This window comes from Lactuca virosa, chromosome 2 (genome assembly GCF_052849685.1).
Source record: "Lactuca virosa cultivar CGN04683 chromosome 2, Lactuca_virosa_CGN04683_v6, whole genome shotgun sequence".
Lineage (NCBI taxonomy): Eukaryota > Viridiplantae > Streptophyta > Magnoliopsida > Asterales > Asteraceae > Lactuca > Lactuca virosa.
Window position 1 is genome coordinate 289,488,468 of NC_136427.1, and position 22,194 is coordinate 289,510,661.

Consider the following 22,194-nt stretch of genomic DNA (forward strand, 5'->3'; position numbering starts at 1 on the left):
AGCATGACGAGATCTTTTTCTTTGAAGGATTCACCGATATTAGCCAAAGCATCAACACACTCCTTTGCCCGATTGAGATATGTTGAGGGTGTTTCGTTGCTCTTCATCTGAATCTTTAGTAATTGTGTTTTTAGGGTATATTCCCTAGAGGATGTATGATGGGCATATGCTCGTTCCAAGGAAATCCAGACTTTGCGAGATGTGGAGGTACCTTGAACATGAGGAAAAGCAGCCTCTGAGATTTTTGAGATGATCAACATCCTGACATGAGCATCGTTAGAGACCCATATAGGATAATTAGGATTTGGCTGGGATGTCGTGCCAGTCTCTTTGTCTGCTGAGGTGGTTTGTTCAACCAGTGGTGATGGACATGGAATGGTACCATCAACATATCCAATTAAATTGTTTGTAATAAGGAATGGATGAATCATTGTTTTCCAGAAACCATAGTTGGTTGGGGAGAGAGTAAATCCGAATTTGTGAGAGTTGTGAGAGGTTTTCTCAGCGGTGGTGAATGCAGCAATCAAATCCATTGTGTAGCCGACAAGAAACAGAAAAAAAGGGGTTGATTGTACCGAGAAGAAAAAAGAACAGGAACCTGTTGTGCAAAATCGTTGATTGCTGTTGAAGAATCAGAAGACTTGTGATTGTGAAGCTTGATCGTTGATTGTTAGACAAGTTGTGTCGATAAACAGAAGAAACTTGTGTGCTGAATTTTGATTTTCAGTTATTGTTTGATCGAAAATAAAAAAGGTTGTTAGGCGCCGATTAGGTTTAGGAATAAATTGGCTCTGATACCATATTGTTCTTGTTTAAATTATCGTGTCTTGTATATATGATCGATGGAATACATAAGATATATAAAGACTACATAATTACACTTTGTACCCTTCTAATACTAGTCTATATCATAACTATCTATTAATGTTAAAAGTCTGGTTCCTATTGATTTGACAAAAGTTGTACTATCAGAAAGAAATATCAAATAGTGTATCTCACATCTGTCATACGGTTATATTGTAACATATATAATAAAAACATCACTCTACATGTGTTGAAACTTCTCATTCAATATTATGTTCATGCCACAATATATTCAATCAAATCATACAATATGTTATAGCTAAAGTTATTTAATTTTCTACGTATGTACTTAAATTTTGGTAGAAAAATTATTTGTAGTTTTTATGTAATCTATGAATGTTTTATGTTTTGTAAAATCTGAATGTAAAATTAAAATTTATACTTTTTAGGGTAAATTACATGCATGGTCCCTGTGGTTTGAGGTAATCTGCGTGGTTGGTCCTTAAGAAGTTTTTTTAACTCGGAAGGTCCTTATTGTTTGTTTTTGTTGTGTCTTTAGTCCCTTGTTGACTTAAAATGACCATATTACCCTTTTGATATCTTTAATAAGTTTTTATTATCATATTAAATTAAAAAAAACATGAGTAAATTACATGAATGGTCCCTATGGTTTAGGGTAATTTGCGCGTTGGTCCCTAACTTATTTTTTTTACCTCGGAAGGTCCCTACTATTTGTTTTTGTTACGCGTTTGGTCCCCGTTTTACCTAGAAAAACTATTTTGCCCTTGATTTTTTGATTTTATAAATAAACAGACCCCCAACCCCACTCCCTCATATTTTTCCCTATTTAAATAATAGTCTTTTTAGGTAAGACATGGATCAAGCACGTAACAAAAACAAATAGTAGGGACCGAGCGCGTAACAAAAACAAACAATAGGAACTTTCCAAGTTAAAAAAATAAGTTAGGGACCAAACGCACAAATTACCCCAAACCATAGGGACCATTCGTGTAATTTACTCAAAAAACATTAATAAAAAAAGAACATGGTTCCACAATCCCAATACTCATTATCGATCACCTAACCACCACCTGCAACACCACCACCATCGTTGGTTTCCTCCACCACCATTGTTGGTTTCCTCCACCTCCACCACTGACATCTGACAACTTTCACCGGGAAAATTGAAACCAGAAATCCACTCACCGAAAACCTACTTGCCAGAAAACCAATCTCCTTTATCTTATTTTGCAAGAACGTCTCCCTGTCCCACCTCCTTCATCTCACTTAGAACACATCGTTCTTTATATTACTAAGCGTTCATGAACAAGGAAACCAAAAAATGAAGGAAATAAAAAATCAATGAACAATTTGAGACAATTTCAACAATCACAACATCATATTTTCTCAAACCCAGAAAAAACACAAATTGAAAATCTGATGAAAATAAAACCGATTACACAATCTGATGAAAATGAAAACACACTTATTGCCCCACCTCCTTCTCTGCCCACCTGCAACTGCCCTAGTGATTAAATATTATACTGAAAGAACAACAAAAACATTTCTCCAACCCCATGTGATGACGATGGTATATTGCAGTAAGGGGAGGATCTTCGCCGACATCAAAAATATGGATCGCTGCCGGAACCTATCGGCATTGAGATGCAGAAACAAACACCATATGCACTCCGAACTCCATCGATTTGCAACATCTGGTTCGTTTTAGGGATTTGAAGTAGGCGGCTTTCAATTTTTTTGGCTTCGAAAAAACAGGTGGGTTTCTGACCACCGCCACTACCACCGTTCGATTGCATATAAGAGAAAATGATATTGTTCCGATCGATTGCATCGGAGATACAACAGAGTTGAGAAACATAGATACACTGCAGCAGACCAACCAGAGATGAGATGCGAGAAGCTTGATGGTGCGAAGTTGAGAAATGGTTGGTTCGCCGAAACCATCCAAGGCAACGACAACTATTTGAGGGTTCTTTCCTTTTATCGAAAGTGTAAGGTAGGTTGGCGGTTGGGGTATCGGGCTATGGTGGTGGGTTTTCTTTTCTTTTTTCCTTTTTTAAAAAAAAATATAAATAAAATAAATGATCAGTAAATAAAAAAGAAACTAATAATGGTAAAAAAGTCATTTTATGTCAAACGGGGACTAAAGACACAAAAAAAAAAAAAACAAACAATAGAGACATTCTAAGTTAAGAAAACTTCTTAGGGACCAACCACGCAGATTACCCCAAACCACAGAGACCAATCGTGTAAATTACCCTACTTTTTATTTATACAGAAAGTTTTACATTAAAATAGAAAAGAAATCTCTGATTCTCCACTGAGGATTTCCGGTCTCCGTTGGGGGTGGAGATGGGGATTCATCCCGCGATGAAGATATAGATTGGAATGAGGATTGGGGTCCCCGATATTCCCTACCTTGTTTCCATCTTTATATTAAGATAATTAATCAATTTAGATATGTATTTTAGAATCATATATCTCAATGGCTTTTACCAATTGGGTTGTTTGTGAATAAAATTAAATATATTTTTTGAATTAATATTATTTTAAATATAATTGTTAACTAATTTAAAAATAAGTTATATACTCAATGTTTTTTTAATTCATTTATTATCATTGTTTCAAATATTTAACATTGTTTTAAGGTGTTGTAATTGTTTAGTTTTTGTTTTTCTTAAGTTACTAATAAGTAAAAACTAAAAACTTTTTCCTTGGAAAATGTTTATTAATATAAAAAACTAGTAACTGAGTCTGCGTTTTGGCGAAAAACTAGCCTGACTCTCCGTCTCCATTTTTGCGTGAGTTTTTACGTGTTTTTGTTGCGTATTAGGAATGAAACTTTTAATGAAACTTTTTAAAAGTGGAATGATTTGGTATGAATGGAAAAAAATAAAATAAATAATGTTGTAAAAGTCTCATATGCTTCAACTATCCAAAGATCCTTTAAAAAACAAGATAAATCAAAATATAAATGGCCATTTTATGAACTTACATGAGTAATTGCATTATGTCTTTTTTCTACTGTTAGATTCTTGATCATGCTTTTGTGGTCCATAACCTAAAAGTTATTTTTGGAGGGCTTAATGTGTACTTTTCAATATATGTTGACCGGTTTGTTGTAAATTCTCGTTGGGTTTCCATTTACTACCGGATGCAGCAGTAAATAAACCCCAAATCCAGATTTTCAGACAAACCCTAGAGAGTCTGAATCGTAAAAACAGGAAAAGGAATCGGAGATGACGACCACCGACGGCACCATCGCCAACTCCGCTACCAAAAACCCTAAAAAGGCCAATCTCTTGGATCATCACTCCATCAAGTACTTACTCGATGAATCTGTATCCGAGGTACACCACAACTTCATTTCCGCACATCTCGAATCAAAATTCGCTAATTCTTTTTGTATGCTTAAGGATTTTATAATCGTTTTTGGATTTATTTGTGTTTTAGATCGTGGCAAGCCGCGGTTACAGTGAAGATGTTAGACTGAGTAATGTTCGATTGTTGATTGGTGCGATCGTTATCATTATCGCCCTGTTTGCTCAGTTTTACAACAAGAAGTTCCCTGATAATAAAAATTATCTCATCGGGTGCATTGGATTATATCCTTTTTGATCTGTAGTTTTTGGATGCATTATGTTTCAAAAATAAGTAACTGAAACTTCCTATATGCTCACATTTGCTTTTTTTTTTTTTTTTTTTCCTTTTTTTTATGCATGATGAATCCATTATACTGTCACTTTTTCAAAATTGAGTGTGTTTAATCCTTGACTGTTGCAAGTATGTGATATTCAACGGGATATTGCAGCTGATCATCTACACCAAGGAAAAGAACGCAATTTTGTTTACATATCCTCCAGCAGTAAGTTTCTTTTCTCTTTTTCAGTTATAATTGAAACCCTTTGTTCTAGCGAGATTATTCATAGACAACAGTTCAATCTACTTTTGAATTTTATAGATGGTGTATTACTTCAATTGTTCATTGCTTAGTTATATCCTTGCATCAGAATCAAACATCTATAACATCTCTTTCTATAAAGGTTTTATTATCTCATTATGTAATATTTTGACAGGGGTCTGCTTACAAGAGCACTGGGTTGATGATATCTTCAAAGTTGCCCAGATTCTCTGATATGTATACACTTACCATAGCCAGTGCAGATCCCAAATCTATTTCTGCAAACCCAACAGTGGAGTTCACCAAAAGTGTTACAAAATGGTCTCTCTCTTAATCTCATATACCTTATGCAAGTGCTGTAGTACAATTACAGTTTTGCCCTATTATCTGTTTCTAAAGGTAGATGGATGTTTTGCAGGTTTACAAAGGATGGAGTGTTGGTGGAGGGTCTTTTCTGGAAAGATGTTGAGGGGCTGGTGAACCAGTATGCCAAAGAACACAAGAAAAGTAAGTAAATTTAAGTTTAGAAATTGAAGAAAAGTAGTAATGGTGCGGCTGATGATACTTGTTTTTTTTTTTTTTTTTAATATCTAAAGATGAAAGCTTGAACCTTATGATATTGAAAAAATGTTGGACAAACGCATTTGAGCTTTAACTTTCATATAATTTTAGTGAAATGGGGAATAATATATGACATTTGAGGATGCTTTATATTTCTATGTGGGTATCGGGCTATGGTGGTGGGTTTTGTTTTCTTTTTTTCTTTTTATTTTTTTAAAAAAATTATAAATAAAATAAATGATAAGTAAATAAAAAAGAAACTAATAAGGGTAAAAAAGTCATTTTAGGTCAAACGGGGACTAAAGACGCAACAAAAACAAACAATAGGGACCTTCTGAGTTAAGAAAACTTCTTAGGAACCAACCACGTAGATTACCCCAAACCACATGGACCATTCGTGTAATTTACCCTACTTTTTATTTATATAAAAAGTTTTACATTAAAATAGAAAAAAAAATATTTGATTGCCCGCTAGGGATTTCCGGTCCCCGTTGGGGGTTGGGGATGGGGATTCATCCCGCGGTGAAGATATACATTGGAATGAGGATCATGGGATGGGGATTGGGGACCCCGGTATTCCCTACCTTGTTTCCATTTTTATATTAAGATAATTAATCAATTTAGATATGTATTCTAGAGTCATATATCTCAATGGTTTTTACCAATCGGTTGTTTGTGAATAAAATTAAATATATTTTTTGAATTATTATTATTTTAAATATAATTGTTAATTATTTAAAAATAAATTATATACTCAATGTTTTTTTAATTCATATATTATCATTGTTTCAAATATTTAACATTGTTTTAAGGTGTTGTAATTGTTTAGTTTTTGTTTTTTTGAAGTTACTAATAAGTAAAAACTAAAAACTTTTTCCTTAGAAAATGTTTATTAATATAAAAAACTAGTAATTGAGCCTACGTTTTGCCGTGGGTTTTTACGTGTTTTTGTTGTGTATTAGGATCGAGAATTGATTAAAAAGTGACATTTTATAAAGTCAAAGTTGAGGGGTCAAAGTCACATTTAAAAAAGTAAAAGGGTGAAAAATGTATTTTATAAAGTAGATGAGTAAAATTCATATATATATATATATATATATATATATATATATATATATATATATATATACACACACACACACACACTACGGAGACGTGGTATTAACACGAAAGTTTAGAAAACGAAAGGGTAAAAGTGATATTTTACAAAGTTGAAGGTGGAGGGGGTGAAAAGTGAAATAAACACGAAAGTTTAGAAAACGAAAGGGCAAAAGTGATATTTTATAAAGTTGAAGGTGGATGAGTGAAAATAATATTTTAAAAAGTAAAGAGACGAAAAATATCATTTTACAAAATAGAGGGGTTGCAAATGATGGATTATATAAATTTAAGGTATTAAAGTTGCACTTTATGCGTTAACCACTTGTACATTGTGCATGACTTGATTGTACTTTTGCTACAGTTGCACTTTATGCATTAACCCCTTGTACATTGTGCATTACTTGATTGTACTTTTGCTATAGTAAACTTCTCTCACAAAAAAAAGTTTACTTTTTGTATATATTTATAATGTTTTTTTTAATTAATTTGATATATAGTTAAATATTAACTAGAGAGTTTTTTTTTCTCGCGCGTTGCGCAGGTTTGATTAATATCCAAGTGAACAACGCAACCTTACTCTAATCAAGCCACATGCCTTCAAAAATTACTTGTAGTCTGATATGTATTGTCGTTGCTCCTCTTGAGCTTATGCTCTCTCTTAGATCTTAAAAAAAACGTGACATGCACAAAGGAATAAGGATAAAGATCTTTGTGAACTCTTCTTTTGCTTTTATCTTCCTCAAATGCCTCTCCTCGACCTCCAATTTATTTCTCTGCATCAGATACTATAAAAACAAATCAAAATGAGACCAGAAAAGAGATATACATACAAGTTGCATATACATCATAAAGCCACCAACGAAAGGTTTTACCTCTGACTACTTCTATTACTAAATGTTTATAATGCACCATATATTTTATCATCCACAACTTTCTCCTTTAAGTGTGTTGTGTTCACTTTTCCAGTTTCTAAGCAGTTGGCCTGCACAAGCTTAGTTCCCAAAGGGTAAAACAGTAATTCCATTTGCACATCATCTTTCTGCAGGTGGTTATTGTTTGCTTAAAGTATTTATTACCTAAAACACAATTCCATACTCATTGCCACAGAAACCACCATGAAACACTATCCTCTTCTTCTCAAACTCTTTCTCATTTCTGTCGGTCTTATGTATATTTTTTATATTTTCAATTTCGTTGAGACTTACTACATTGTGATTTTTATTAGGTAACTGTTCAACTGGAAATGGTACAAACTATGGAAGCAAGAAGTGTATCACATATTAGTGATTTTTTAAAAAAAAAACAAAAAATCAAATGATTTATGGATTTGCATATGTTTGTTTTTTCAATAAATTCAAACAAAAAAAAAGAAGAAGATGGAATGAGATAATTAAATCTTTAAAAATTAGCGATGATTCGTTTTTCCAACAATGATGGTGGAGGAAGTAGCAACGACGAACATAAGCCTCGTTTATGGTTCAAATGAATGAGATTGAGGGGGGGGGGGGTGGGGTGGCTGTAACGTCCCAAATTTCAAACCAAAATTTTCATTTAAAAATAAAAGTATTTATTTAAATTACAACTTCAAAGATCTAGATAAAACCATTTGATTCAAAGACATCTATCAGAGTATCATAAAAAATTATTATGCGCGGAAATCTCTAATGGATGCGATGCAGTCGAGCCTTACCCCTCCTTTAATATAAGAAAACCTGAAAACAATTAAACCACAAACCATAAGCAAGAAGTTGAAGGGTGCTAAGTGAAAATAAAGGAAGGGACTCGGCGAGTAGGTCTCTTGACTCGCCGAGTCGAAGCGGGTGCGTGGCACGGGGTTAAGTGGCCTGACTCGGCGAGTCGGCGGCTGGACTCGACGAGTCAGTGCTGGTCGAGGAAAAACCCTAATCTTCGGGGTTGCACCCTATTTAAAGGACTTAATGTCCTCCCCTCAGCTCCCTTAGCCCCCTTTGAGACCCAGAAACCCTAGAATCATGAGTGAGAGCCATTGGAAGCAAATTGGAGCATTGTTAAGTGTTTTGTGAAGAGATCTTGAAGATCAAGAAGCTTGGATCAAGGAGATTTGTGGAGATTCAGATTACTCTTCAGCAGGAGGTCGTTTTGGAGGTAATGAATCGTTATCCTTGGCTTTCCCCTTTCTAGATCCATTTTCATGGAAGTTTTAGGGCTTGTTTGGAGATGATATGATGAGATCTTGGTGTATAAGTTAGATCTGGAGTTGAAACTCCAGATCTGAGCTCTATTTGGATCTAAGATGCAGAAAGCCCTTTTGGTTGCTATGCAAAAGCCTTTCCCCAAGAGTTAAGTCCCTTTCTAGCTTGGTTTTTGGTATTATGGGGCAAGAAGCACGTAAAGGTAGCAACTTTATGTTGCTAATGGACTCTAGAGACCCCGATCTATTGTTTGGAGCAAAGGAGCAGCTCTGTGTCTCGAGATTTTGGGAATGCACGTATGGACTCGACGAGTCTAGGAGATGACTCGGCGAGTCGGGCTAGAGATCAGACTTTGAGTCACGTAGTAACTCGGCGAGTCGCATGGGTGACTCGGCGAGTCTTATGATGATGAGCTTGGACTCGACGAGTTGGAAGAACAACTCGGCGAGTCTATTGAAGATTGTCGTGGACTCGGCGAGTCTGTTCTTGGACTCGGCGAGTCTGGTCGCAGAACCCCTAACCCCTTTTGGTTAAGACGCAGATCAGTGAGTCGAGGGGTGACTCAGTGAGTTGGACAGGATGGGACTCGGAGATCGTTGGACTCGACGAGTCTTGGGTGACTCGGCGAGTAGACTCAGGTTATGGGAATTTCTGAGTATAGGGACTCGACGAGTCGACGGGTCGACTCGGCGAGTAGAGTCAGTCAGGGAGGTTGATTTTGACTGAGGACTTTGACTTTGACCAAGAGTTGACCAGTTTGACTTCCAAGGGTATTTTGGTGATTTTGGTATTTATGGAATTGGTTCTTTGGTAGTGTTCGGTGGTGGAGTTCGTGTCGGTGATCGGAGCAGCTGATCTTATCCTTTCAGTCGGCAATTACGAGGTGAGTTATCCTCTCTATATCGACAGGGTCTACGGCACCAAGGCCGGCCCTTTATCAGATGGAAATCCGGGTATTGTTTGTTATGTTATTGTTTTGTTAGATCTGCATCCTGGTATTTAGGATGGTGTTATGTTAGTGACCTGGTTAAGGTCGGTACCCGGGATATAGGGTAATGTTATGCTAGTGACCGGTTAGGTCGGAATCCTGGTTAGGATGTTGATATGCTATGTGATCTGTTAGACTGTTTGTCTGGTTGAGGATTGTTATGTGATTGATTGTTTTATGTGCACATGGTTGTTTGACGGGGGTTGGGTTGAGGCGGGTCCTGCTTTGTGCTGAAGGCCAACATACCCAGGGCTGACCGGATATTCCGAAGGCCCAGCGAGCGGTCCGGATAGGCTGAAGTCCCCAAGAGGGCGGACCAGACGTGCCGAGGCTCGGGGAGTGGACCAGGCCGACTGAAGGCCCGGTGCGGGCGGACCAGTCATACTGTAGACTCAGAGAGTGGACCAGGTGGATTGAAGGCCCGGTGCGGGCGGACCAATCACACTGTAGACTCGATGTACATGGCTAGACTCGGAGGGTGGACCAGGTGGACTGAAGGCCCGGTGCGGGCGGACCAGTCACATAGTAGACCCGATGTGCATGGTTGTTCTATTTATGATATGTTATGAGTGTGATATGTGTGGTTGGTATTTTGGGGGTAACTCACTAAGCTTTCGGGCTTACAGTTTCAGTGTATTGTTTCAGGTACTTCAGGAGATCGTGGCAAGGCGAAGGCGTGATCGTACCGCTCCTCATGTTTTATGATTTATATGATATGGTTCTGGGGGATACTCTGATGTTTAAACTATTTTGAAAACGAGTTGTATGAACGTAATGGTTTTTGAATGATTAAAATGTTTTAATTTGGCTCAAATTTTATGGGTGTTACAACAATTAAACCACAAACCATAAGCACAAAGCTTAGTGAGTTCCCCAAAATACCACACATAATATATATAACAACACACAGTTGTATCGGGTCCGTAACAATCCCGAGTCCATATTGACTCCGAGCCCCGGTCGGCTCAGCCGGATCCGTATCAACCCTGAGTCCATAATGACTTCGAGCCTAGGTCGGCTCCATCGGGTCCATATCAATCCCGAGTCCATAATGACTCCGACCGCAGATTGGCTCCATGCATACAACATACAAGCACATCAATAAGAGTCAAAAAGACAACATGCACAATCGATACCTAGTGTCATATAGTATTGTGAGAAGACTCACCTGAACTACTCAATAGAAGCTCAACAGCTATCCCATCAACAGATTAGCCAATCCAAGCTACTTAAAGCCAAATCGAGACCAGTTCTTAGTCAAATACTCAATGCTACCCAAGTTTGACCAAAATTCAAACTGATCAAAAAGCCAATGGTCAAAGTCAACTCCACCTGACGCCCACGTCGTGGCCAACCCATGGCTACGCCGTGGCCACTCAATCCAGTCTCGATCAAAATCTGCTACCATGCCGTTGTAGACATGCCACCACACTGTGGCAGAATCCAAGCAAAACAGTCGCGAAAAAACCCGTCTCCACACCGTGGCGAGCATCATGCCACGTCGTAGGCACGTCCGGACAAAACAGAGTTGATAAGCCTCGCCACCATGCCGTGGGCCTTCCTTGGCCACACCGTGTTTTCCGGTCTGAAAAGCTTTTCTTCAATAAGCGCTTAGTCCATAAAGACCAAAGCTCATATCATCAGATATGGTTCCTAAAAGGTTTATAATGGATAAAGTTTCCAACTTTATCCATTAGGATGGTCCAAATCACCAAGATCTAGACTTTAAATCTTAAAGGGACCAACAATGCACCTTTCTCAACTTAATCAATTAATTCCAAGTCTCCTACTTTCAGATCTGAATCAATAAGATGTCCCAAGTCTCATACTTTCAGATATGAATCAATAAGATGTCTAAATGGATAAAGTTTCCAACTTTATCCATAATAATGTCACAATCTTTCAAGATCTAAACTTTAATACACCAAAATGACCTAAAAGACCAAGATAACTTGCATGGCTAAAAAGGAAGGCAAAAGATCATAACTTTCCTAGTCCACGAGGTCCAAGAAGCATTCTAAACTGATCAAAAGATGTTGGAGTCCACTTAACTCCAAGATCACTCATAAAATGGACCAAAAGTGCCAAAAACCGCAAGTGAAGAGATCTAAAGAACTAAAGAGCAAGATTGGAACTTTATACTCACAATAGTCCCAAAATTTAGTGTCTTTGATCGGTCCAAACTTAAAACATCATTCCTTGCAACCAAAAGAACCTTCTTGATCTTTAAGTTGCATCAAAATATCATACAAAACATTTAAAAGAGGAGAAAGGAGAGGGGAGGAGTTCAAATATTGAAGATGGAGGTTAAGGTTTCTCCTAAGGGGTTATAGATATAATGGATGCTCATAAAATGGCCAAAATGTCGGAATCTTATGCTTAAATACATTGAAAACCCTAAAAATCATGGGCTTGGGCTTAACAGACTGCCACTCCGTGGCAACGTTTCTCCACTCCATGGCAACTACCACGCCGTGACAACTTGCTCACCACTCTGTGGCGACGGTTTTTCACCCAAATTGATTCCAGCTTCAAACAATCATAACTTCTTCGTTTTAACTCAATTTTCGACGATCTTTATATGCACAAAAAGATATTGGCGAGCCCCACCACCCTATATAATTACTTTTGACTTAAAACATATCGAACTAACATCATTAATTCATCCAAGAAGTCCGAGACATCACTTTTCCCATTTTACCCTTGGCTCAAAAACACAAATCAAGGGCTTAGATCACATAACCAATATTATCAATAACCAATAAGGTCTAAACCTTATTTTGTTGAAGCCCAAAGCCTTCCCATGATCGAATTACGGTCCACAATCCCGAAATAAGAAACTTCTAGAAACAGGATGTTATAGGAGCCTTGATACCATCTTGTGAAGAAAGACAAATATAGAGAACGGGTCGTCGATGTCAACGCCATCATCGACATCATTGGAGGTGACAATGGTACAGATGAAAGAGACGACATAAAAAATTAAGGTTGGAGAAGATGAAGTTGGAGGTATCAATACCTAATTTCTGTAAAGACGGGAGAACAAAGAGTGAAAGTGTATGGAGTTGGGGTAAGCCAAACTTTGTTTCCTGTTTTTTAACTTCAAATTTAAAAAAAACGATAAGATTTTCAACTCTCATGAACCCTTATTTTTTATTGATGTTAGCTGTAAAAACATATGGTATAAATTTTTAAAACCACAATGATCATTTGTGTTAAAAAAAATTCATAGACTTATAATGATAATTTTCAAAAACCACAGGTACTATTTTGTCTAAAAGTAAATATCAATAGCGGCGGGAAGATATACAATAAAAAACAATAAAATATCTCTATAAAACAAAATAGTCGGCTCATTGAGGACGTGTCACATCTTTGACCACATTCAGACCGCTGCATGGACCTACTTTGCTGATCTGGTCCAAGCGTCAGCATGTCCCCACCGGACTCCAACCCTCCACTTGCAATACCACTTAAATTTCCTTTTCAAGTCCGTATCCTCTTGCAACCCCCTATATTAATATCTTTATATCATCTCTTATCTCTCTTATTTTGCCTCTGTACCAGTTATTATATACAATTTATCCGATAACAACCTCCGATTAGATCTCTGATCTAGGTTCTTGAATAGTCAATTGCTTAATTTGTTACGAATCGTTAATTTTGAATATAGAATTTGTGTTAAAAACCTAAAATCAATCAATATGAATAATCATGATAAATCACAATCATCTGGTGATCGAGATGCCGATGATCAGCAGAAATCACCGGAAGGTTCATCATCGTTATCTCGTGGTCAGGCTTCTACGGATGCGGTTTCCGGAGATTCGTCGACAAGGAGGAACGGAAATAGAATCGGACTTGCGGCACGTTTGACCGATTTGTTTGTTGGTGATGGAGATAACGATGACGAATTGTTGATACAACGGAGCGTTCAAGGGACGGTTATGCAGTGGCTACATGCGCTTGATATGCAGGTGATGGGAGCCTGTCGTGCCGATGAGAGGTTGAAGCCCTTGCTAAAGCTTAACGTGTGTAGTGGCGTGACTGAGGATCGATTGCTGTCGCATCTGAGCCAGGTATCTGTTCGATTTAGTTATACACTTAGATAATCCCATGATGTAAGATAGAAACTATATTGTGTAGTCTTTGACATATTGTTACAAGAAACATCAAATTCTCTGAGGATATAAACGTGAAAACGGAGATAGATTATTGCAATACATAATGTGATATGCTTATCATTGATTACTGCAATATATAATGTAATATGCTGATGATTATACCTAATTTGTTTTTCTTACGCTTCTTACAGCACTTTGAGCCATCAGAAGTTGGTTTGCTTGCAAGGTGCTTGTGTGTTCCGCTTGTGTCCATTCGTGTTGGCAAGATCGACAAGCAAGGGACTCTTCTAATTCCAAACAGTAGAAGGTAGTTGCTAGTTGTAATTACTTTGTAACTTCATTACAATGCATGAAAGTATGCTTGATCTATCCATACCTTAGGTAGCATTTGGAATGTTGTTCACTTAGTTAATTGCTAACTGTTTAGCATGTTAGTTACTCGGTCTCAATTGTTAATTTGGATAATCTAGCAGAAGTTAGGATTTTCAAGCCTGGTTAAAATTTCTTTTTGGTCAGTATTATACAGGGGTTTAAGGCTCACCTCTGATAACTTTGGCTTTCCATCCTCATTCCCAGGGTACTAATAGCTGTCACTTTCTCCATTTATTGGCACTTAAAGCTTAAAGGAACGTTAGATGCATTTTAATGTGCTTAAGGATTTGGTTCTTGTTAGTAAGATACTAAGAGGTTGTAAGTGTTTATGCATAGGTTTCTAGAGTATGTTGAATTGTTTCTTTCTTGGTCTACTTAATGTGAATTGGTACTTGGGTAAGGCATTTATTTGATTGAGATTGTTGCTTTTTTTTATGTATTATTTGAAGAAATTGGGTGTCATTTGTATGACACAGGCAGGTAACCATGAAAAGATTGGTGGAATGGCATGGTTTATTTTATCAAATTTGTCAAGTTGTTATGAATATGATCTATGGTTTTCACTTTTCTGAGGTGTAAAAATATCTGCTGCAGCTGATAATTTCATTGTAGGACATGCCTATATCAGCATGCCCTAAATCATCTCACTGTTTTAATCTGTGCATCTTCCAGTTTGAGTGCAGAATCCATATACTTCACGTGTGGTATTAGAGTAAAACACATGTTCGCATATAATTACTGGTATCTACATATTATGACATTTAATGAGTAGAAGTTGTAGGCTTGTGCATATCATCTTATTAATGGTGACATGATCATCCTTCCAAATAAATATATCCTTTTCATTGTAGGTAACTGGGCGTGTTCTATTATGATCTCTGAATTAAGAAGAAGTAAAGGTAGAGTCATGCTCTTATATTGTATATCCATAAAGTTATGCTATGTTTGCTATTTGCATTGAATTCTGTGGTCCTGTATTCTATTAATTGTCTGTATATTGTCATCTGGGTCTTTCTTTGTCCTTGTTTGTTTCTTTGACTTCACAATCCAGTTTTGCTACATCTATGTTTATAAAGTTTGTTTGCTTGTTATTACTATTATTGCTATTTTTTGCTTTATAAACTTAAAATTGTCCTCACCAACTACTCTTGTTTCTCTGTGGATATTGATGTGATTTCTGTGTTCAATACAGTCTATACTCTACTGTTTATCATCTAGGACATCAGAATTAGAGCACCAGAGCCATATTATCTGAAGTAAATGCTAAATAGTAATACATATGATCTTGATTACATTGACCATGTGTCAGTGTATAGTTATGGTTTTGGTAAGTCTAATACGAGAATCAATGTGATTGATTAGTTTTGCTAATTAACTCTGTCATCACTCATCATTTATAGCTAAACTGCTCTTCTTCGATCTAACATGTCATGCGGAGTGGAGTGACTGAGTGATAGTCATAAGTTGTTATGTAGAGCTTTTGATCATTAAAATAATAGAAGTAATGGGCGTGAGGCAATCTTTAGAATGTTTAAGATAGATATTATCGGTCTTGGGAGAAGGGATCTTATATTAATAAACAACTCTTTACTCTCGTCTCCCCAATCCCCTGCTTAAGAACAATAATAATTCAAATAAAATGGTTTGAACGACAGAAGAAGAATCATAAGGCCTTTCCTTTATGTGTATCAACAGTTTTAAAATGATAAGACGAGCTTAAAATTATTAGTAAACTGTTTACTTGTATAGTTATGGTGGGTGTGTGGTTATTTTTATCTGAATACTTGATATATATGGTTTGTTGCATTGGAACAGGGGAAACTTAAGTCTCTCACTGTTGCCAACATCCGACCTGTGCATATCCTTTCTTGGAGATGATGGTGATGTGGAGCGTCTTTCAACCTTAAGAAATATCTCTGATTGCTTGTCTGTCATGATTGAGGGAATATCTGCAGATAGTTCAGGGCGATCTTTTATGATCAGGGTTCCTAGTGGTGATCCTTTTTACTTCTGGTGCTCAGAGAAGTCCAGACTTGTTGGTTATGAGTTGCTTGAGAAGGTAGATATCTTATCTAGTCAATGGCGTAAAACAAACAAACAAAAACACATGTATTACATAGAAATGGACACTGATATTGTGTGTGTGTGTGTGTACCCTGTTTTTAGATGAGGAATCTGCTTGAGAAGAAGCCTTCCCTTGCTGATTTAACTGGAATTAGTGATTCTCGGCTTAAATGTTTTGTAACTCATCTTCGAACTTATCTTGTTGGGGCAAATACTCAAGTCAGTAATAATGCTGCACATGTGTCAATAACTACTCCTTCCTCCACGACCTCTTTAGACCAACCTCTAACTCTAAGTGAAGCTGTCAATAGTTCACAATCGGCATCATCAAAGTCTTCATGTGGTAGTGGTAGTGGTAATGGCAGTGTACTCCAAGGTAGCCTGAGTCCTAGGCCAAGCTCTTTCAAAGAAGGCCCACCAAGAAACTTGGGTTCTTTGAAAAATGTTGTGAAAGAGAAATTGAGGCCAAAGGTGGAGGCTGGCAATGGCAGTGTTGAAAATTCCGAAAGCCTTTCTGCCAATACATCATCATGTCTTTCAAATCAGTCTGTTAAAGATAAGATTCCTGAGATCCACCTGTTCCCACTGGTAAGTGGGTTAGAGGCTGGTCTGACCGAGAATACAGTAGACACAGTGCCCCTGTCCCCAATTCCTTCCATCTCCATGAGCATGACACCATCTCTGTTTTCTCCATATTATTGTTGGTGTCCACCTGGACCTTCCACTCTCCAGTACACAGTGGCACCTGCACAGATGACGCCCATGTCAATGTCAATGTCAATGTCAATGGCGGACTCCTTTACCTTACCACCCCTTTCTTCACTTCTTGCAGGCTCGTCATCATCCGACCTTTTAGCAGCACCTAAACCAAGTCCTCTTAATCTGGATGAAATCCCACCTTTCCTACCTGAATCAACTTCTCAACAGTTCCCAACTTTCACTCCCCTAATGACCGATTCTATAGTGCACATCCCTGTAATAGACATTTGCTCTTCGGGACAAGCCTACCTGGTGAGTGCTGGTCCTGGTATTCCACCCCTCCACCACCACCTCCCGTTGATCCAACAAACCGATTCCATGGCGGAGAAGAGCGCAAGGGATACACTACGGCTTCTCATCAGCGGATCAAGTCAGCTGCCCTCTGTTCTAGCCACTGTCGGTGGGAACCAATTCCAAAACGGAAGCCGGGGTCTGTATGGGGGAGCTACAGACGTGAACCATGCCATTGCAAACAGCATCGCGGCTATGGGCATGGTTTCACTGAGTGACAGGAGGAGGTTCATTTACCAAGGTGATCTGGTTGATCTCCTAGGAGAAGACTCAGGTGGTGGAATTGGAACTCGTCCCAATGATGACGACCAATCAAGCTTCTCAGATTCCGCGACAGGGAAAACCCTGTAATATGAAAATATGACTGTAGATCCTTGTTTTTGTTGTTAAATTCCAAGATAAAACAAGTGTAGATATATATCTTTTTTTTATTTGTTTTTTGGGGTGCAAATGATTGTGTAACCAGACTGGAAAGCATAAGGCTATACTATGTGTTTTACTATGTACTCCTCCATTCGGTGCAACCTCTCATTCATTCAACCTATGTTATTCCTATCTTTCACCTTTCACCTATTTATTTATATTTTCAATACAAATAATAATTTTCAAATATTCAAACCTTTTTACTTACTAAATAAAATATAAAATCAATTTTAATTAAAAAGTTTCATTAATAAAAATAACATGAAATAATAATAAAAATGACATTACATAATATGATATTAATAGAAACATTACTAAGGATTACTTTACATCCCAAAATTAGATAAAATTGCAAGAATGGTCCTTGTGGTATGTCAAAACTAGTAACTTTGGTCCAAAATAGGTTTGGCTCGCAAGGATGGTCCAATAGTTTCCCTTTTTCATTTTTTTTATTACAGATGTCAAAAAAAGAAAAAGAAAAAAATCTCTCTCTCTCTCTCTCTCTCTCTCTCTCTCTCTCTCTCTCTCTCTCTCCAGTTTCAATACCCAAAGATACAATCCACCACCATCTTCTTCAATACCCTCGTCTTCTTCATAAAACCCAACTCCTCACCACCATCTCTCCTTCCAGCCACCATAAATCAACCACCAACACCATGATCAGAAATCAAGGTTTGTGCAATCATCCTTACTCATGCTCAAATCAAATATATATCAAAAGCTCACCATCAGCTCCTCACTGCCCCTTTCTTACAGATCTGGAATGTCGCTCACCTTTGTAGTGGGTATCTAGATTTCAAGAAGGTTTTCCGAATCGTTTCCTTCTTCAAAATCCGATTTTGTGCTTATTATCTGTAATCAATCGATGGAGGTTTTCTATTAAACGGGTTCATCCACCCTTTGATCTCTATGAATCGGTGATTAGGGAAGAGTCGGGTATCAGAAGCCATCAAATCTAACACCAAATGTTGATTTTGTTTCTAAATACATACACAAACAGATTTCTGATGTTGTTTCTAGAACTCAAGAACAACACAGATTTTTGGGGAAAAGCTCCAGAATAACCCTTGATTTTCTGTGTGGTTTTCGTTTCTAGAACCAAAAAAACACAGAAAACAAAATCGAAGCTCTAATATATACCCAGATATGGAGTGGTTATCCAGATGTGGACATGATGTTCGATTACATGACCGAAACTCTAATTGAAAGAAACGAATTGAATATACCTCTTATTGTTTCCCGAATGGTCTCTAGCGGTCTACTAAGAACCCAAAAAGTGAAGCTTCTTCATCCTAAGAAGTATGTGTGTGTGTGTTTTGTTGCAATGAGTGTTTGTGTGTTTTTTTTTTGTTTCTTTGGATCATTCATTCTCAGATCATGTATAATCGAACAGGAGATAGAGAAAAACGATAAACATGTGGTGATGGGCTTTTGTTTGATTCTATACCTGCAAGTCTGAAGCAAGAAGAAAACTCTCGATTTGTAGGTTTGAATCAAGAAGAAATTTGATGGTGTTTGATTTGGAGGTGTGAAAGTGATAGAGACATAGATGGTGTTCAAGAAGAAAGCACCTTCTATTTGCAGGTGAAGGTGATGGAGATGGGTTCGACTGCTGAGAGAGAGAGAGAGAGAGAGAGAGAGAGAGAGAGAGAGAGAGAGAGAGAGAGAGATTTTATTTTTGTTTTATTTTTAATTGTTTTTTAATTGTTGTAATAAAAGAAAAATGGAAAATAAAATAATAAGGGGCAAATCCGTCATTATAAAAAAGTTCATAGGAAATTGGACTAAACTCGCAACAAAACGAAACTATTGGACCATCCTTGCGAGCTAAACCCATTTTGGACCAAAGTTGCTAGTTTTGACATACCACAGGGACCATTCTTGCAATTTTGTCCCAAAATTATAAGTTTTGAGAAATATAAAAGATTTCGATGATAAAAGTTATATAAATGTTTCACGGGGTGTCTGTTACAATTCTCAAAAAATAATACCGCTCAGTGTAATTTAAATGTTTGCGAAACAACAAAACTTTAAATGAAAGAGGCAAAACTGAAATTTCTTAGTTTTCTAAGCTAATAAGAACAATGTGCAACACCTAATGTAGAAGCTACAAAGGAAAAGCGGAATAATAAACTAACTATATAGGTGCAAAAACACGAAATCTGATCCAGTTTGAATGATCCATTCCGGTCAAAATCCGATCTAGTTTGGGGTAGATTTTAAGGTTGATTTAGAACCGTTTTAATCCGATTTTGTACTGGTCTAATCCGATTTGCGATATGTTTGACCGATCTTTAGGATGGATTTGGATCCGTATCTAGGTAAATTTGATTTATGATTGAATATCAAATCCAATTCAAGCCGTAGGATATGGATACAATTATAATCCGGTGGATCGGTTTACCCGGTCTAATTTTGATTGGTCCGGATTTTAGGTTGGATCAAATCCTTATAGGATATCCGGTTCTTTTATGCACATTTAATAAAATGACCTTTTTGTATACATTTAATTAACTGTTGTGTAAATAATTTTCTATTAAACTCACGTTTATTATTCAAGATATGCCATTTTGACCGGATATTATAGGTCTAGTTGGTTTCCAACAACCTTAGCATCTTTAGTCATCTTCTCCGGCCAACATTAGTTTTCCAGCAACAATGGTATCTCTAGTGATCTTCTCATCCCCCCCCCCCCCCCAAAACCGTGCAACACCACCACTAGTAACCAACCACGTTCACGGATGCGATTTTATTGTTGTAAATACTGATTAAGCACATAAACCCTCCATCTATGTTTCTTTCTTCAATGGAGGTTTGAATCGATTTTTTTTAGATTTTGCTACATCTTTAAATAAAGTTCTAGGTTAGAGTTTGAATTAATTTTTAAGTAGGTTGAATACGGTTATACTATTTTCATAAAGTATATGCAAATTACAAAAATCATTTTAAGGACTAAATACGTAATTTTAATGGAACCATAAGGACGATTTTTTTTTGTAATTTAAATAACATCTAGAATACATTACCTATGAATAAAGCAATGGACATGTGTCAATTTTTCATTGTCTCCTAACTTGATGCCCTAGTTATTCATTTTTCATAGAACCTCTCTCTCTCTCTCTGTATATATATATATATATATATATATATATATATATATATATATATATAGAGAGAGAGAGAGAGAGAGAGAGAGAGGTTCTATGAAAAATGAATAACTAGGGCATCAAGTTAGGAGACAATGAAAAATTGATGTAATTAAAACTAAATTAACAAAAACTAAACTGAAACTTTTACAAAAGAAAAAGGAAGGTTTGAGAGGATCTTGAAGACTTGAACACTTAGAAGATTGTATTCAAAATGATGTGCTTTTATCTTTCACATTTGATGTGTATTTATACTACATACCATCCTATTCATACATCATCAAAATAGTAACTCAATAGGTAAAGAAGATTATTCAAGGGTGAAAAATTGTTCATCCACATGCTTTGTCTACACTCAATAATTTGATGGATTTTATAACACTCCTCCCTTGGATGACAATTTTTCTAATATGCGTTCAACCTTGAAGTACTACCTCGTTAAAAACCTTGTTACAGAAAACCTAGTGGGAAAAACCTTTAAAGAAGGGAAAAAAGTGCAGTGTATAGTTGACCCCTTGTAACATCCCGGATTTCAGGTATTTTTCAAACCCTTCCTTTGGTTTTTAGTTATGGCATTTTGGTCCCTTGATTGTGAGGAAGTAGCCCTAAGGATCCCTAGTGGCAAAATGGTGATTTTGGAAGGAGGGGGTGTACGCTGAGAGTACATGTGAGTACGCTAAGCGTATTAGGGCGCGCCCTAGTACGCTGGGCGTACACATATGTACGTTGGGTACGTGTGTCCGGGTGAAAAACCTAATTTTTAGGGTTTGTGGAGTATTTAAGCATCTTTATGGACCATTTACTCTCATCTTTCCAGCCTCCAAGTCCTTGAGTTGTTTTTGGAAAACCCTAACCCTCATAAGTGTGTGTGTTGAGCTAAGAGTGTGTTTCTTGTGTGCTTGAAGAAGAAGAAGTTGCATTAAGGTGATTGGGGATTGAAGCAAGCTAGTAGATCTTGGTTCATCACTTCATTTGGATGCTCCATAAGGTAAAAAGTTGCTACCTTTATTCTTGGTTTGATTGGATCTCATCTTGGTAGCTTTTTGGTGTTCTTTTTGTCCCAAAAGTCCCATTGTTATGCATGCTTTGTTCTGGACGTGATGGGCTGTCCTTTCAGACCTTAGGATGGGTTCTAAGGCATAAAAATGAGGTCCCTTTAGCTATTTTAGCTCCATGTTCCTTGTAGGAGATCTTAATGGATTAAGACCATGTATTAAGGACTTTGTGGACGTCTAAAGTCTTAAAGTTTGAGACTTTATGATTCTAGAGTACATTTGAGTCATGGATCTGAGGTTTGTGCTTAAGTGCTTAAGCCATTAAGCACTTATCAAGGTTTTGGGGTCTGCGAGGGTACGCCCCGCGTAAGAAGAAGTATGCCCCGTGTACTTGGTCAACGTCCCCGTATGCAGTCAATGCGAGGCCCGCGTACTCCCTGCGTACCTTCGGGGTACGCCCAACGTACGCCATC

The 22,194-nt window shown here is 37.2% G+C and overlaps 2 protein-coding genes across 7 annotated transcripts; both read left to right on the forward strand.

Moving 5' to 3' along the window:
- Positions 1-3,907: 3,907 nt before the first annotated feature.
- Positions 3,908-10,361, forward strand: LOC145161367 (signal peptidase complex subunit 2-like). 6 transcript variants are annotated; one of them, XM_079080874.1, is made up of 7 exons: positions 3,908-4,175; positions 4,279-4,430; positions 4,609-4,690; positions 4,902-5,047; positions 5,145-5,233; positions 7,171-7,253; positions 10,193-10,361. In XM_079080874.1, exons 1-6 carry the CDS (start codon positions 4,065-4,067, stop codon positions 7,236-7,238), a joined length of 648 nt encoding a protein of 215 aa, XP_078937000.1. In that variant the 5' UTR covers positions 3,908-4,064; the 3' UTR covers positions 7,239-7,253; positions 10,193-10,361. The 6 variants fall into 6 exon arrangements, with proteins under 6 accessions (XP_078937000.1, XP_078936999.1, XP_078937001.1 ...); XM_079080873.1 differs by lacking the exon at positions 10,193-10,361 and adding an exon at positions 7,355-7,537; XM_079080875.1 differs by lacking the exons at positions 7,171-7,253; positions 10,193-10,361 and adding an exon at positions 7,614-7,687.
- A 2,723-nt stretch (positions 10,362-13,084) lies between these two features.
- Positions 13,085-17,659, forward strand: LOC145161366 (uncharacterized). Its single transcript, XM_079080872.1, has 4 exons — positions 13,085-13,626; positions 13,863-13,978; positions 15,859-16,102; positions 16,210-17,659. The coding sequence occupies exons 1-4, from the start codon at positions 13,252-13,254 to the stop codon at positions 17,506-17,508; spliced, it is 2,034 nt and encodes a 677-aa protein (XP_078936998.1). The 5' UTR covers positions 13,085-13,251; the 3' UTR covers positions 17,509-17,659.
- The last annotated feature ends 4,535 nt before the right edge of the window (positions 17,660-22,194 follow it).

Bases quoted from the DNA above. Each gene is read 5' to 3' on its own strand.
- LOC145161367 (XM_079080874.1), top strand. From the start codon at position 4,065: ATGACGACCACCGACGGCACCATCGCCAACTCCGCTACCAAAAACCCT. The intron at 4,176-4,278 runs GTACACCACAAC...TTTGTGTTTTAG, and splicing joins TCGATGAATCTGTATCCGAG to ATCGTGGCAAGCCGCGGTTA. The intron at 4,691-4,901 runs GTAAGTTTCTTT...ATATTTTGACAG, and splicing joins TGTTTACATATCCTCCAGCA to GGGTCTGCTTACAAGAGCAC.
- LOC145161366 (XM_079080872.1), top strand. From the start codon at position 13,252: ATGAATAATCATGATAAATCACAATCATCTGGTGATCGAGATGCCGAT. The intron at 13,979-15,858 runs GTAGTTGCTAGT...GCATTGGAACAG, and splicing joins CTAATTCCAAACAGTAGAAG to GGGAAACTTAAGTCTCTCAC. The intron at 16,103-16,209 runs GTAGATATCTTA...CCCTGTTTTTAG, and splicing joins GTTATGAGTTGCTTGAGAAG to ATGAGGAATCTGCTTGAGAA.